The 17124-nt window shown below is 29.6% G+C and overlaps 1 protein-coding gene across 1 annotated transcript; it reads right to left on the bottom strand.

Moving 5' to 3' along the window:
* Positions 1-324: 324 nt before the first annotated feature.
* LOC107843865 (BTB/POZ domain and ankyrin repeat-containing protein NOOT2) lies at positions 325-3222 on the bottom strand. The gene is made up of 2 exons (XM_016688267.2): positions 2421-3222; positions 325-1462 (listed from the first exon to the last, which is right to left on the bottom strand). The coding sequence occupies exons 1-2, from the start codon at positions 2886-2888 to the stop codon at positions 479-481; spliced, it is 1452 nt and encodes a 483-aa protein (XP_016543753.1). The 5' UTR covers positions 2889-3222; the 3' UTR covers positions 325-478.
* Positions 3223-17124: the final 13902 nt, after the last annotated feature.

The following is a 17124-nucleotide window of genomic DNA, read 5'->3' as shown; positions in this document are numbered from 1 at the left end:
AATTATCGTTAGAGAGAACACAATTTTACATACTCATTTTATGTAGTCTGGTTGAAATTTCAAGATTTAAAATTTTAAACTTTGACATAAAAGCTTTAAGTTTTTAAAAATAAAGTTTATATATTTAAAAATCAGATAAGATAGAACTATAAATCACAACAATTAATAACTTAAAATATTGTAAGAACATAGAATGAAATTCGATAAATTATTCTTGATGCAACTCTCAAAAGCTCTAACTATGACACATAAATTAATATGAGGAGTATATAATTATGATCTTTCAACACAGAGTATATGATAAAACAAGAGCACGAAAGATTGAGAAGAAACATAGTACTAATGCAATTTTAATTAAATAATAATATATTCCCATGAGATTTCTTGATCATCAGATTTTTGCTTTAATTACTTTTGTCTATCTAATACAAAAAAGAGAAATAAGATAGACAATAAAATTAGAGAAATTAAATACTCATCATGAATATGGACGATACATCGAGGATGGGTCAAATCCGCTATGCCTATTTTGTTTATTATTATCATGATTGCCTTCGCTCCCTATTTGTTGTTGAGAACTCGAAGAAGATGTAGCACCAAGATTTAAATATACCATCCTGGAGTCTAAGTTAAGGTTACTTCCCACGTTCGTGTTGGTAGTGGTGGAGGTATGATCTTCATTTGTGTGTTGGAATATCGGGGTGGATGATGATGGAATGTTGCTTGGGTTTTGTTCTTCGCGAGAAATTACCATCGCGGCTGATTGAACTAACTCGAGGCAAAGCCGTAACTTGTTAGGTTCAATGTGATTGAGTCCAGGGACAGCACCTTTGAATAAGAAATCTGAAGTTAGGGTTCTGAGAATATCGAGTGGAGTGATCCCATCCATCGTTCTGACATTTGGATCGGCATGGTGGTCTAATAGGACTGCGACCATGTCGGGTGAGACCATCTCGGCTGCAATGTGGAGTGGGGTTTTCCCTGCTGGACCCGCGGGGTGGTTCACATTGGCTGCTCCAAGCTCAAGTAACGCTTTCACCACTTCCCTGCTGCAGTTCTCTACCGCGTAATGTAAGGCAATTGAGTCGTCAAGGTTTAGACCTTCTCCCATTACCATAAGTTTGACAAGTTCAACATCAGATGAGTCGAGCGCTCGTCTCATTCGCCTTATTTTTTGGTCCTCGAGCTCCGAGGCCGCGTGCAGGTCGTGCTGGTGGTGGTGCTGGTGCTGGTGATGGACTAAAGATCTTCGCGCTAGCGATGATTTCAGACGGATTTCCTCGATTTTCGCGACAACATCAATAGGGAGATGTTTGGCTAGGATTTCAGGAGGGAGGCCTGATTTTGCAACCAAATGAGAACAAGTAGTCCAAAGTTGTGGCATGTCTTGTTTTCTTGAAGCTATTAAAACTTTCATCACATCCTCAATTGAAGCTTTTTCTACCATGCTTGTCAATTGCTTCTGTATAAACAAATATGTGAACAAAGTCAAATACAATAGTCATTAATGTAACTCAAAAGAAGTAAACACACGAAAGAGACGTCTGCTATATTATACATAAAAAATAAATTTAACCATATATAAACAATGTAATACTTCGTTGAGGGGGGATTCAAATAGAGACCCTATCTGGCTCCGCGCATGACAATAACTACATTTCAGTTCCAAACAAGTACAACACAATCACAAACAATGCAGGAACAAAACAAGAGACACAAATGTCAATAATGTGATTTATCATACATTGACATATTTAGAAAGTATCTTTCTTATACAAAAAACTCACCAAACAATTGGTATGTTTTGTACAAAATCTTGATTATATGTAGGGTAGAGTAAATAATTTTATCTTTTTTATGTTGGTTCTTGAAACCAAATTAGGAAAGTAGATTTGATTGGGGGTATATATGATCACTGTTGAAAGACATGACTACTGCAGAAATCAAGAAACCAAAATTGGAAAAGAACATATAGACAACAAGAACATTTCAAGAAACCCAAAATATTTTACATAACATCAACAATATTCCTCTTCATTCAAACAAAAAAATAACAAAAATCAATAAAAGGGTGCATTTAGTACTATATATTTAATTATCCATACCAAATTTAACCTATATATGTTACTGGAACACTTCAAAATATTGTCGTACTCGTGTCAAATCCTCTACAAATATCATCAAACATTTGGAAGATCCCACACGGAATCAACAATATTTATGAAGAGTCAGAAGAACGCAGAATTCACCTACCTATACTATAAAAGTTATATATCTAAAAATCTTCTACTCAAGAAGCAAAACCAAAAACTAATACCCAAACTGTAAAATAAAACCTCATTTCACATGACCAAATTTTTTTAAAAAATAAGAAAAATTCTGATCAAAGTTTATTAAAGACCAAAAAACTAAAAAATTACCTGAGTGAGCAAAGCAAGTTGTTCAACACCAAAAGATCTAGCGGCTGAGAGTGTATCAAGAGCAAGATCAACGGCTGAGGTACAATGTGTATGCCAACAATTTCTTTCACCACAATTAGGCCTAGGTTCATGTTTTTGTGGCACAATTGAAACTTGTCCACTATACAAAAATTGCAACATCAATAAAAACACTTCATACCCTACGGAGTTCACAGGTATAACCTGTGAACCTCCAGTACCCCGCGGGCTACCAAAGCCCGGGGTGTGAAAAGGGTCTGAGTTGCCTCCAGGCGACTCAGGCCCACAAAAGAATTTACGAAACACAAGACTCCTAGCTGCTAATATGCATCTATGAGCATGTACTAAACGACCTTCAACACTAAAAGTAACATCACTAAAAGCTTGACCATTGATAAGTAGATTTAGATAATCTAAAGAAAGTGATTTTAATGAATCTTCAAGAGTCATAGTATTAAAATTTGTAGATGGAGAAAAAAAAAAGTTAGAGAGGAAAATTTTTGGTGGATTATTAATCACATAGTGGAAGATGATTTTTTTTTTTTTTGGGTTCTCTCTTTGTTGTTTGTTGTGTTTTCTTCTACTATTAGATGATGAAAGAAGTAGACTATTATAGTATTATTATTTCTTGTGAGATTCTGTTTTGCTATGTAGATAGATTTTTTATGTTTGGGGAAGGGGGTGTTGGGGGTGGGGATGGGGGTGGGAATATGAGGTGGGTGGCCATCATGGACAGCTATAAAGAGAAGTTTAATGTGAAATAAGGAGTAATAAATTAATCTTCATTATGGTGGTCTAATATATTAACATAAATATATACATTTCGTCCCATTTTACTAGTCCCAAATTTTCTAATTTGATTTCTTACTTTACTTGTCATTTTTCATTAATCAAGATAAGACAAATTTTTTCCCTTTTTAATGCTTAGTATTAGTTGTTTTTTCTTTAAATTAAAATATAAGCATCATTTAATAGGGGTACTATAGTAAAGTAATCATGTTATTAATTATTTTTTTAATCAATGTACAGTATCAAATTGAGACGAGTAAAATGAAACAAAGGGAGTACTTGGGTGGTTGATTGTTTGGTAGTTGGTACGAGGAATAAGTGGAATATTTTATGATTAAGTTTGGTCATGTTTGATTAATGATATAAATTTATTACGAAATTAATTTATACATTCAATCAAACATGATAGTACAAATCTAATATCAACCTTTGTTTTGAGAGTTGAGATATCCCACCTCGTCACATTCAACATTGAATTATTTAATACCACCTTCCAAATAATTTCTTTATTTCTATACAACCTAGATATATCATTTATAAGAAAGAATTCTTTGTATAACTAACCCTAGCTGCTATTTGTTTCCCAAAAGGAAATTAAACGTTTAACTAATGGCTAATTAGTATTATCTATGGGTAGATCTACCCTCCAATAATATTTTTCATGGTGAGATGAACGAATTTCCTTCTTTCTTAATTAAAAATATAAGTCATGAAAAAAAAAATCTAGTAGAAAACGTGTATTTATTAATGAATTATGTGCAATGCAAAATTGAATTAGACAAATCAGTAAATTTATGAATATACCATATGATTATAAAAAATAATAATCTTGTTTTTAAATTTTATTTTTTTAATTTTTCTTAGTTTTATAGGAGTAACTGGTAAAGTTGTTGTCAAGTGATTAAAATGTCACTTATTTAAGTCGTGGAAACAACATCTTATAGATATATATGGTAACGATGTGTACAATAGATTCTCATGGTCTGATCCTTCTCTAAGTCTCATACATAGTCTGAACTAAGGCCCCTCAAATTTGTTCCTAAAATTCACTTAGGCCCCTAAACTAAGGCTTGTACCTATTAAACCCCTAAACCCTCCCAATTTGGTTCCAATTGGATATTTTTTTCCCTATCAGCAAAAAAGTCAAAGTGTGTGCTGCACACACGCGATGACGTGGCAAAACGAGCTAATTGTACGCTGACACGTGGCATTGTAGGTCCAATAATTATTAAAAATTAATTATAATTCTTTTAAAAAAATATATAAAAATGGCATTGAGGAAATTATTAAAAAATAATTCTAAAATTATTTAAAAAATAAAAATAAAAAATTGATTATTTTTAAAAAATTATAAAAAATATTAAAAATGAAATAAATTATTAAAAAAAATTACTTAAAAAAAAACTATTAAAAAAAATTATAAATTTTTTTTAAAAATGAAAATAAAAAATGGCATTGAGGACATAAATTATGAAAAAAAATTTAAAAATTATTTAAAAAATAAAAATAAAAGACTGATTATTTGAAAAAAAAAATTATAAAATTTTTAAAAAAATGAAATAAATTAATAAAAATTATTTAAAAAATTAATTATTAAAAAAATATAAAACTTTTTAAAATGAAAATAAAAAATGGCAATGAGGATCCAAATTATGAAAAAATAATTATAAAATTATTTAAAAAATAAAAATAAAAAAGCTGATTATTTAAAAAAAATTATAATTTTTTTAAAAAATGAAATAAATTATTAAAAATTTATTTAAAAAATAAAAAATTAAGTATTAAAAAAGTTATAAAAGTTTTTAAAGTGAAAATAAAAAATGGAATTGAGGATCAAAATTATGAAAAAATAATTATAAAATTATTTGAAAATAAAAAAATAATTATTTAAAAAAAATTATAAAATTCTTTACAAAATGAAATAAATTATTAAAAAATTATTTTTTTAAAAAATAATTATTAAAAAAATTATAAAAAAAAATTAAAAATGAAAATAAAAAATGTCATTGAGGATATAAAATAGGAAAATATAATTATAAAATTATTTTAAAAATAAAAATAAAAAATTGATTATTTAAAAAAAATTATTAATTTTTTTAAAAATGAAATAAATTATTAAAAAGTTATTTAAAAAATTAATTATTAAAAAAATTATAAAACTTTTTAAAGTGAATGATAAATGGCATTGAGGATCCAAATTATGAAAAAGTAATTATAAAATTATTTTAAAAACAAAACTAATTATTAAAAAGAAATTATAAATTTTTTTAAAAGATGAAAAATAAAAAACAATTTTTTTTAAATTCAGTTTTATTAAAAATAAAATAAAATTGGGGCCCTCTAATGCTTTTGGGGGCCTTTAGTGTTTAAAAAAAAAATGTTATTAAAAAATTTTTGAGGCCCTCAATGCCACTTGACAACTTTTTATTTGTAAATTAGTAAAAAAAAAAAAAATGCTCCTCACGCGCCTCCCACGATGGTACTGCACGTGCAGTGCCACATAGGCAAAAAATGTCCAACTAGAACAAAATTTGGGGGTTTAGGGGTCTGATAGGAACAGGTTTTAGTTTAGGGGTCTAAATGAATTTTCACAACAAGTTTGAGTGCCTATCGATGGGTTTGGCCAACTCCCTTTAATTTTAGGGCAAATAACATAAATCTCAATAGTTTCCTACCTAATTACACTCTCTCCCAACTTTTTTCATAATTACACCAAATCTCATCCAGATACATAAGTTCAGATACATAACTAGCAAATTAATTGCCTATGAAAAAGAAAAGTAATGGGAAGAGATTAAATGACAGAGAAATTAATGGGATTTTGATTGGAATATGTTTCTTGAATTCCTGAAAATTAACAACAAATTCATAATTCAAATTTGAATCACAATTATCAACATCCTTCAATCACAATTCTCTTATATCCTCTAAATCAAATTCAAATTTGAATCACCGTCATCAATATCCTCCAATCACAATTCTTTCAAATCCTCTAAATCAAATTGCTGCACAAAATACAAAACTAAATCCACAAAAAATGTTAGAAAAACTTATACATAACTAATCCAAAACATATTATTGATAATGCTACATAAGATACTAAGTGTTTTTTCAAATAAACTATAAATACAATACATGTGTATCAGTTGTACTCAATATTTTGAATATAAAAGTTGCAAGACAATCCAAAATAATTTCAAAATTTAGTATGTATTAGATATAATGATATAAGAACATAAATTGCATGTAAATTTATGTATGTATTAGAAAATATGCAACGTCTCAGTGCATTATATTTATGTATCAGATTCACCGTTTATATATAGAAAATATGCAACCTCTTAGTGCATTATACTTATGTATCGGATTCACCGTTTATGTATGTATCAGAAAATATGCAACGTCTTAGTGCATTATACTTATGTATAATATGCAACGTCTCAGTGCATTATACTTATGTATCAAATTCAGTACTGTTTACATTACCATTAGTTAAATTTTCTATATACTATGATACATAATTATAATGTATATGAGAGAAATTAATCTATCAGATACACAAAAATCATACCTTTGATAATGAGCAACATACTTTTTTCTTCTTTTGTAAAGAACAATAACGGTCTTTTTTGTTTTACTACTAGCAGCATCCCGTAATTTCTTCATCATTGTAGGTTTGTTCCGATACTTAAATCTATTTTCACGAAAATTACTATCTTCATAATCAAGATTACTAAAACATGGCTCATCCAAAAAATGGACGAGACAATTAGCAAAATCTTCATCTTTTTTTATCCTTGTCTTCTGGGGATAAATTGTGTATGCAGTGATCTAGAAGGAATTATGTAACTATATTTTTGTGATGTGAAATATATAAAGGGGTGTCTTTGAGTTGGACTAAAATTTGTCACTGAGTATAGTTTTTTTTTTCCTCTGGTGGCCAATGGCCATACCACTCATACTACAATTTTTTTTTTCATTTTGATTATTTTTGGAATTTTGTCACTTAGAGTTAATTGCAAATGAATTTATTGCTAACTTTTATTACTTAGATAATGATTAATGATTTAATAGCCATGTTTTCTAAGGAAAACAGGATTTTCCTTAATCTGCGATAATGTCATTGTTTAGAAATTTAGAAGGAATTTTTGTAATTAGTTTAGTGGGATGGGATTTTAAGTAATATAGAAAACTTAAGGTGTTGTTTTATGTAGGCAGATGGTCATGTATGATTGCGTAATTAAATATTAGTCGTTTGGTTGGAAAAGAGTTATTTCAAAATTAGTTAGCTCACCATATATATAAGATAACTTATTCCATCACTATGATATAAATGATAGGATAAATAATCTCGATAATAGCTAATACCTCAAATCAAATATAGAATAAAATAATTCTTTATTTATTTCAAAAATTATTTATTCCTTATATCCAACCCCGAACGAACCCAGATAACTTTCCTTTGGGGATGGAGTTTAAGAAAAGATTATACAACCGTAAATATGTATGGTTAGGTATAGAGATGCTTTAGTGATTTTGTAAGTTAATGGTCCTTGGAAAATGTTTTCTAATTTAATTATATTTACTCACTGTTAGCTAGCTACTACGTTGTTCATGCATTAATAATTATAGTTGCTATAATCCTATAATTTTTTCTTTCACCCTGTTACACCTTTCCTTCTGTCTACTTATATGTAGACTACTAGTATAAATATATAAGTTTGTGTATATAAGTTTGTTAAAATTATACTCCAATAAATAGGGCGTATGAAAACCCTAATTTTTAGAATGTATATAATGAGTAAAATATCAAAATATATCATTCAATGTTGATTAACATATTTTAAATCATGAATCTGATATGAATCGTTTGGTCGGAGAGATAAGAAATACCTGATCTCGAAATTAACTTTGAGATAAACTTATCCCATGTTTGATTGGGTTAAAATTTATGAAATAACTCATTGTGGGATTAGTCATTCTGAAATTATAATTCCGAAATAACTTATTTCTTCCCGGAATAACATATTTCACAACCAAACGACCCCTAAGGGTTCGTTTAGGAGGGTATATAAGAATAGTAGTAAATAACTAGAATGTATTAGTAACGTTTTGAAATTAATAACGTTGAGATTATTTTTAGTTCTCTATCTGGTATGATATATTCAAGCAGAGGCAGATCCAGGATTTGAAAGCTCCGCGTGCCACCTTATTTTGAACAATAGCGTATACTCCGTACGATATTTTTAGGATAGTGGAGTCAATATTTAAGGAATAAACTATAATTATATATATCAACAAATATTGGTATTACATGAAAGCTTGCCTAGTTGATATTGTCAATTCGTTTGAAAGAAGAGGTCAAGGGTTCCATTCTTCAGAGCCACAATATGTATTTTTAAATAGAAAACAGACATATAGTGCTAAATATCATTCTAAAAAAATGAAAAAACAATGCTGAGCAGGGATCGAACCTGCATTGCTGGAGTAAAACTCAACCATTTCAACCACTTGCACCATCAATTCCTTTGATATTGTGGGTGCCAAGAGTAATATTCATACATTAACTGATATATATACACATAAATATGCAGAGTTTCAATCGAGAAGTATGGGTGCCGTGGCACCCCAAACCTTGTGAATAGATCCGCCCTTGTATTCAGGGATAGTTTTTTATTCAATCATGTATTAATAACTCGGGTGTTACTACCCTGTATATAATATTACAAGATGTATAACTAATACATATATTAGTTACACGTACATTAAAAAAAAAAAAAAAAAGGTACTAAATAATATCAAGGCTAATACATGTGATGTCGAATCCAAGATTTTAATTAAGAGAGCTCAAAAACAACAAGCCAATCTCTTGATTCACATTCATGTGAAACCGTTGCAACCGATCCTGCATATCAATCATCCGCCGCTTAAAGTAATGGCCAAGTCTCTAAGTGACTTTCGAATCCTTAAATCAATGAGCAACCCTCAACTCTCATGCTCAAGGGATTCTCTATTTATATATATTCATAAAAAATGATAATTTTTTACCGTGAGAATTTGGATGAACATCCTCAGACCCTCTAGATTCACCCATAAATACATGCTTTATTTTTTCTAATAAATATTACCAAACAATTCATAAGTGATGTAATTAACATATTTAATTTTTAAAAGAATAATATTGAGAAAAATTTAATGTGAAGGAGTAGTTGATGACTTTTATGTCAAACCCTATTTTAATTTGTCAAATTATTAATCTATAGTGTCAAGCCAAGTCAAAAAATGGCCGACCTTTCTAATTGCAAATGCAATGTGTCTCCTCCAAATTCTAAAGGTTGAAAAAGAAAGAAAGATTAATTTATTATATGCTTAATTATTCTCATTTTATATATGATCTTTTTTCTTTTTAGTAGTATACATCTTTTAAAAAAAAAAAAATACAGCAACGAACATTTAAGAATGTAATTTAGTGGTTAAGGAAGTGCATTGAGATTTTAGTAGAGAGACAAAAAAAAAACTATGCGATTCTTTTCATCTATTTTGGTTTTAGAGTGTATCTAGTATCGGACTATCTGTTGGGAGATGGCGAATATTCTGTAAATTTAATCAAACTATGCAAAAATTGACTTAATAATCACGATTATCAAAAAAAAAAAAATATAGCAACAAAGACATTACATGAGGTGATGTCACCAACAACATTCATATTCCATGTAACCCCACAAAATAGGATCTGAGAAGAATAGAGTGTTTGTTATATATAAATAATTTGAAATACAAATAATATGAAAAGCAATATACTGGTTAAATAAAAATTATAAATTTACATTTTTCTTTTCAAAAATTATTTAAATTAGTATTCAAATGTTATCTTTACACAATATACCTTGTACGAACTGATTATATATGTTTTGTTAAATAGTTAGTGATAATTCTAATAGATAAATAACACGCCCAATATTTTATACATGTATGAAACTCAAAATATCGAAATACTTTCCATGTATTTTTCGTCATTCACTTTTTATTTAATTGTTGATAGTTAAGTTTATTATTATTGTTATTTTTGAACTATTCCTTTTTAGTTTACTCATTTGACCTCTTACTTTTTTTTTGAAAAAAAAAAGGTTAAATAAAGAAAAAAGAAAGCCTAGATCGGGGGAAAAGAATGCTACAGATATAATAGAAATGATGAAAGATACTTATGTGTCGATACATTCATTTTTTTTCTCTAAAAATATATTGCCTAGATGTTCTATATTTTTGGAGTTCGATTAAATTAGATTTATTTAAAAGATATATCACTCTAGTGCAGAGAAATTGAAATTTATAATTTTTTATAACACGCTCAAATTGATATTACAATTATAATTAGATTTTCAATCAAATATCAATATCAATATAAAGATATGTATAATTTAAATAAAAAATATAGAATACAAGTTTACGTGAATCCCAATTAATCAATTTTTCCATTACTTTTGAAACTTGAAGGTAATATCTATATAGGATTATAAGTATATATAATTTGAACAAAAATTATAGAATTCGAGTTCACCTAAATCTTTAATCAACCTTTTGAATCCACCATTAGGATTTTTTTTTGGTTTTCCATATGATGTTGGGTGCCCGTATTAAAGCCGTGAATAATTCGCATCGCACGTTCCAGGGCCCATTAAGGTGGCAGCGCTCCCAATAGATTTTCTCCATACCCAGAGTCAAACTCTCGATCTCTGGTTAAGGGTGGAGCAGCCCTATCTACTGCACACCACAACCTATGTTGGTCCACCATTACCATTACGTTTAAAAGGTAAATCACTTCGTATCTAAAAAATAATTTTTTTCTGAAATTCGAACTCGAAACATTATATTAAGATCAGATGAATTCACTACACTAGAAATGAGTTTTAGCGGTAATTAATCAACAAAAGAATCTTAATTGTTGCTAAATATATTTTTAGAACTATTTACTAGTGATAATTATATTTTAACTCTCTCTGTAAATACTCCTAAAATTTATAATGACATTAAATTTCATGACCATTAACTAATGGCGGCAAATATACGTAAGGGGGTGTGGGGATGGGTGGGGTAGGGGTGAAATGACAATTCAAACGTCAAATCGGAGGTTGTCAAATCATTAGACAGTGTGTGATATATGTTGTCAATCACTGCCCATTTCTTCCCTGTTGTTTTTATTATTCTCCTCTTTTTAATTTGATTCGTCTATTTTGATTTCGAGCCCATTTGGATACGCTCAAAAAAAAAAAAAAGTGTATGAAAAAAAGTTCTTTAAAAATATTTTTAAAGGTGCTAAATTTATTTTAAAAATAAGTTGTTAAGTGTTTGAATAAAAATGTTGAAACTGAAAAAAAGTTATTACTGTGTTTGGTAAATAATGTTTTTAATAACTTTTTTTTGATTAAAATGACTGAGATATCCTTATAGCTATTAATAATATATAGAGTTGATTATTATTAATTTTTATTGCTAAAATGATTTAAATTAAAATTAATATATATTTTAATATATATATATATATATATATATATATATATATTAAAAAAATATTTTCATGGATGTCTATTAATTTGTGCACAAAAAAATTTTTTTTTTTTTAAGAGTTTAAGGGGTCGTTTGGTAAAATATATAAGAATAATACAAACTATGATGTACTAGTAGTGCTTGTTTTAGTTATACTTGCATTAGTTATCCTTGTATTTTTCTTATGCAGTGTTTGGTTTAATGTATTAAAAAAATCATGAATTACATAATTACTAAAAAAAATTTTTTTTTTACATAATAACCTCAATATATATATATAGGAAAGGATGCGAAATTTTTTTTGAGGGGTAATAAGGTCTTTAAGTATGTTAATACATGCATTAGATCCATTGCATTACTAATGCCATGGATTTTGAGGTATTAGTAATACACACCTCAATACACAATAGAGTGTATAACTAATGCTTGCATTACTTATACATAGGGTAAAAAGGTATACCAAACAAGATATTACTAATACACATTAAACTAATGCATGTATTAATATTTCAATACAATCTACCAAACGACCCCTAAGTGTTGAATATTTGTGTTTGAAAAAGATAATTATATAGTAAAAGATTATTTGTTTCTTCATGGTTACGTTAAGATTTCGAATCATTAAGGTACTTTTTTTAAATCAAAGCGGGGCTAATCAGTTTAAATATACAATTTAAGACTTGATATTATAAAATCTAACACTAGTTTCAAATTTACAAAACATAACAGTAAAGATTTAACAAAATCCAAAGAAAAAGATTTAAAAAAAAAAAAGAATTAAAAGACACGATAATTTTTCACCCTTCCTCTTTCATTGTTCATCCCTCTATCTATTAAGATGCCATGAATAATTGAAGGAAATTTCAGATTTTTTTGTAGCAGCGCTTTTGATTGAATTTTTTACAAAAAAAAAAATAAAAATGAATTCATTGATAGTTTTTGTAAATAAAAAATAATAGTGGTAGATTTTGTAATATAAGGTATAATTGCTAGGGACGGAAAGGTAATTGCGAAAGGCTGAAATTGAAATAAGGTATAATTGCTAGGGACAGAAAGGTAATTTAATTGGCCAACTAAAATAAATTATAAGTAGCTAAACAAAAAGCTGGTAATTGCTACTTCTTGATTTTGGCTTAAACAAAGCCAAAATCAACTTTTTTTAAGTTATTAAAATTTTTGCCAAACACCATTTTAAACAAAAAAAAATGTTTATAAGTAATTTTGACCAACTTATAAGCACATTCAAACACCCACTTCATACAGAACGTAAGAAAATAATTTTTATAATTTTAAACTAAAAATATATTAAATATAATAAAATATTTGTTAAACTTGTGATTTTAAACACATTCTATGCAATTAAAGTAAGAATTAAAAAATAGCTAAAAAAAAAAAATCGTTCTTGCTTAAACGATTAAAAAATAGATCAAACAATTTTTTTTTAAAAATATTTTCTTTGAGATAAACCCTCTATTCACTCCTCAAAACAAATCAATTTATCTGTCTTAAAATGAATATATTAAATATAATAAAATAATTTTAGTTTTTTTGTATAGCCTATTTTAAAAAAGAATGACTCTCTTTATATTTAGTAAAGTTTTCCGTTTCAATATTTGAAGTTAAAAGTTTAAAACCATAAAGATATTAAAAATTACATGCATATTTAATTTAAATTTACAATTTTAAAAGTCTCATTTTATTTCTCAATGCTCAATCAAACTTAGACTTGAAGAAATACACAACAATAGGGTTGCCGGTCTTTTATGCAGACGCGGAACAATGATGATTTCGATCGAACTCAATAATTTTGCTAATCAAATCATAGAATTGTATTTTTAAAAAGAATGGCTCTCTTTATATTTAGTAAGGTTTTTCGTTTCAATATTTGATGTTAAAAGTTTAAAACCATAAAGATATTAAAAATTACATGCATATTTAATTTAAATTTACAGTTTCAAAAGTCTCATTTTATTTCTCAATGCTCAATCAAACTTAGACACGAAGGAATACACAACAACAGGGTTGCCGGTTTTTTATGCAGATGCGGAACAATGATGATGAATTTGATCGAACTCAGTAATTTTGCTAATTAAATCATATAATTGTATTTTAAAAAAAATTAAATTCATACAACTGATCAACACGTCCCCTCCCCCCACTTGTTAGAACTGAATATCTAAAGCGTGAGCAATATAAGGTGGGAGGAAATCATCTAAAGTAATAAATTAGATGGATACGACTTTGATATTAGAAAAAAATATATATCTTAAATCTAACTCAATTCCAAAAATCAATTTACATGTGAAGAATTATCCAAAACTAGATATGGAACTCGACATATACTTACATTAAATTCAAATATACTCTTTCCAAAAAGAGTTTTTACATTGTTTTTTTTTTATTTGTCACAAATTCTACCTAAAATCAAGTAAGAAATAAAAGATGCAACAAGTTGCAAACCAAGTGGGGACAGGAATTAATTACTTCCTAAGTTAGTATTATTTTCAACTATACATAAAGATTTTATATCTTTTTGGATTCATCTTTGACTCTACCAGAATTTCTTAATAGGGAAAAAAATAGTAAAAAACATTACTGTTATTTTCATGATATTTTACCACGTGACATGAGAAGGATAAAATGATTAAGACTTCAAAATAATGATTTCCAAAGCTTCCTAAAATTGATTTTTAAGTATAAAGTCTTAAATTTCCAAATAGGGAAAGGAAAGAGTTAACTAGCAAGTGAGTAATTTTTTACAATTTATTTTGGCTTTATGAAAAATTATTATATGATTAAAACATACTTTAGATTTTATAATTAGAAATAAGTCTTGAAAAGATGGGACAAACTGAAAATTTTGTAAAGTGCAGTGCCACAAAATGTAATGAATAAGGGAGACAAGTCATTTAAAGTGATGAATAGATACATTTGATAATTTTTCTTGAAATAAATTTGGAATATTTAGTGCAAATAATACTTTTGACACTACTAAAGTTTAACTTGTTATAATAGGTGGTTTTTTTTTTTTTTGGGGGGGGGGGGGTAAAAGGCATTGCATTCAAAATAAAGTTAAAATAGGTTTGCAATTCCTCATGGGAATGCATCAAGTTAGTCTTAAGCAATCTAATAAAATGAGTTCCTGCAATGTCTGCCCACACAGCGTTCTGAGCACACATGGGTGGAACTTTAAAAAGCCTGCTCCCTTGTTGGATATCTGAATTTGCTCCCAGCTTTGCCAAAGCATCCGCCACCCCGTTTTGTTCTCTATAGCAATGTACCACATGCGGATTGCCTAGCCTTCTTATCCTTGACCTGCAATCATCAACAATATCATTATACACTGAGTTTCCTTTTGTCGGCATGAGAATTACTTCTAAGAAATTGACATTTATTTCAATAGGGGTAAAATTAGACTTTTCTGCAAGCTGTAGGCCTTCCCTAAGGGCTAGAAGTTTCATGTGATTGTTGGTGGTCAGATGGAATCCATTGAAAAAGCCCATGATCCATCCCCCAACACTGTTCTGGATTAACCTCCCCCCCTGCCACCTTTGTCGGAATTGCCTAGACAGGCACCATCTGTGTTGAGTTTATAATTGTTCCCCAAGGGAGGGTGTCATTTGATATTAATAAGTTGATAGGAGTTCCTATGTTTCACCTTGGTAGCAAGGTGCATGTATTCTACAGCTTCCTCATAATAAGCTTAAAGGAAGGCTTCTCCTTTTTCTTATAAAAAATATTCCTATTCTTATTCTTCCATATACCCTAGAGGTTGAAGATTAGGATAGTGTGCCAATTAAGGATGTGGCCATACCTCTTATTTTTCAGGTTAGACCAAGTTTTATGCCAGTTGTTGGGCATCAGGATATCAATGGTGACTCTGTGGGGTCTATTACCTTTAAGAAGAAGATTTGTTCGAAAGTATTTTGACATGGGACAATTGAAGAGGATATAAGGAATATCCTCAGTATGATGGTTGCAGAGAGTGCAACTTGGAGATATAGAAAGAGCTCTCATGGAGAGGAGGAGAGTGGTAGGTAGTCTATTGTGTTGGGCAAGCCACAAGAAGGTTTTGGTCTTTGGGGGGGGAGGGGCAATAGGGGCAACAGGATTTCCAAATCCCTTGAAAAAGCTTCTGAGGAAGGTTCAGATTGAAAAAGTTCCTCTTGTCCAGGAGATGGTACATGCTCTGGCATGTGAACTAGCCATTGCCACTGAGGCCCCAAATGGGATGGTCCTTGTTATTTCTGGGGTTGTGAGTGGAGAAGTTCTTGATTTTATTGATGATGTCTTGAGGGAGTTGGATGGAGAGATCTTGGAAAAGCCAGTTTCCATTGTTCCAAATTTTGGCTAGTGACATAACTTCTTATTGAGGGTGAAAAGGCCACTGGATTATAGTTCTAAGGGGTTTGCAGTGGGGAATCCATCTATCAATCCAGAATTTGACATTAGTCCCCGAGTGAACCACTCAGTGAGTCCCCAGGTTGCACTTGTTTTTTCATAGTTGAATGAACCTCCAGATTCTAGAAGATCCAGTAGCATAAGGTTTGGGCCTGTGTTGGTATTTGTGATTGAGAACACTGGCCCATAAGCTAGAGTGGTTTTGGGAAAACCTCCAGGCTAAGTTCGCACTCATGGTTTCATTCCTAAGACTAGAGATCTGCATACCTAAGCCACCCTCATTTTTTAGGAGAAAAAGAGTGTCTCAGTTCACTAAGTGTATTTTTATCTTTTCCACTATGGTGCCCTAGATGAAGTTTCTTTGAATTCAATCAATCATAGAGAGAATTTTATAGGGGAGGTAGATGTATTACATGACATGAGTAGGAATACTGTTCAGGGAAGATTTAGCAAAAGTGATCCTCCCAATCATGTTTTCCAACCAGCTAGTTTAGCATACATGGTATCAATGGTGAATTGATAGTCACTGTGACAGGGGCTCTTATGAAGAATGGGGAAGCCCAAGTATCTGCCAAAGGAGCTGGTATCCTGGATAGAAAAGATTTGAGAGAGATGATCCTTATTTTTTTTTTGCAGTTTTTAGAGAAGATAATTTTGGATTTGGAGTGATTCACTCTTTGACCTGAATGAAAGGCCAAATTTTGGAGGACATTCCCGATTGTGACATAGTTGCTGATAGTAGCTGTGGCAAAAAGGGTGAGGTCATCAACAAAGAAAAGGTGAGAGAGAGGGGGGCCTCTTCTACTGATGGAAATGGATTTCTAGAATAGGATGTCAACCTCATGATTGATTCTTTTGGATAGGAGTTCCATGCACATAATGAATAAATAAGGGGAAATGAGGGTGCCTCTAATGGGTTTGAAGAAATGAGCTTTTCCTTATTCACCGAGAT

Source organism: Capsicum annuum, chromosome 10 (assembly GCF_002878395.1).
Source record: "Capsicum annuum cultivar UCD-10X-F1 chromosome 10, UCD10Xv1.1, whole genome shotgun sequence".
NCBI lineage: Eukaryota > Viridiplantae > Streptophyta > Magnoliopsida > Solanales > Solanaceae > Capsicum > Capsicum annuum.
This window is presented reverse-complemented; position numbering and strand designations above follow the sequence as displayed.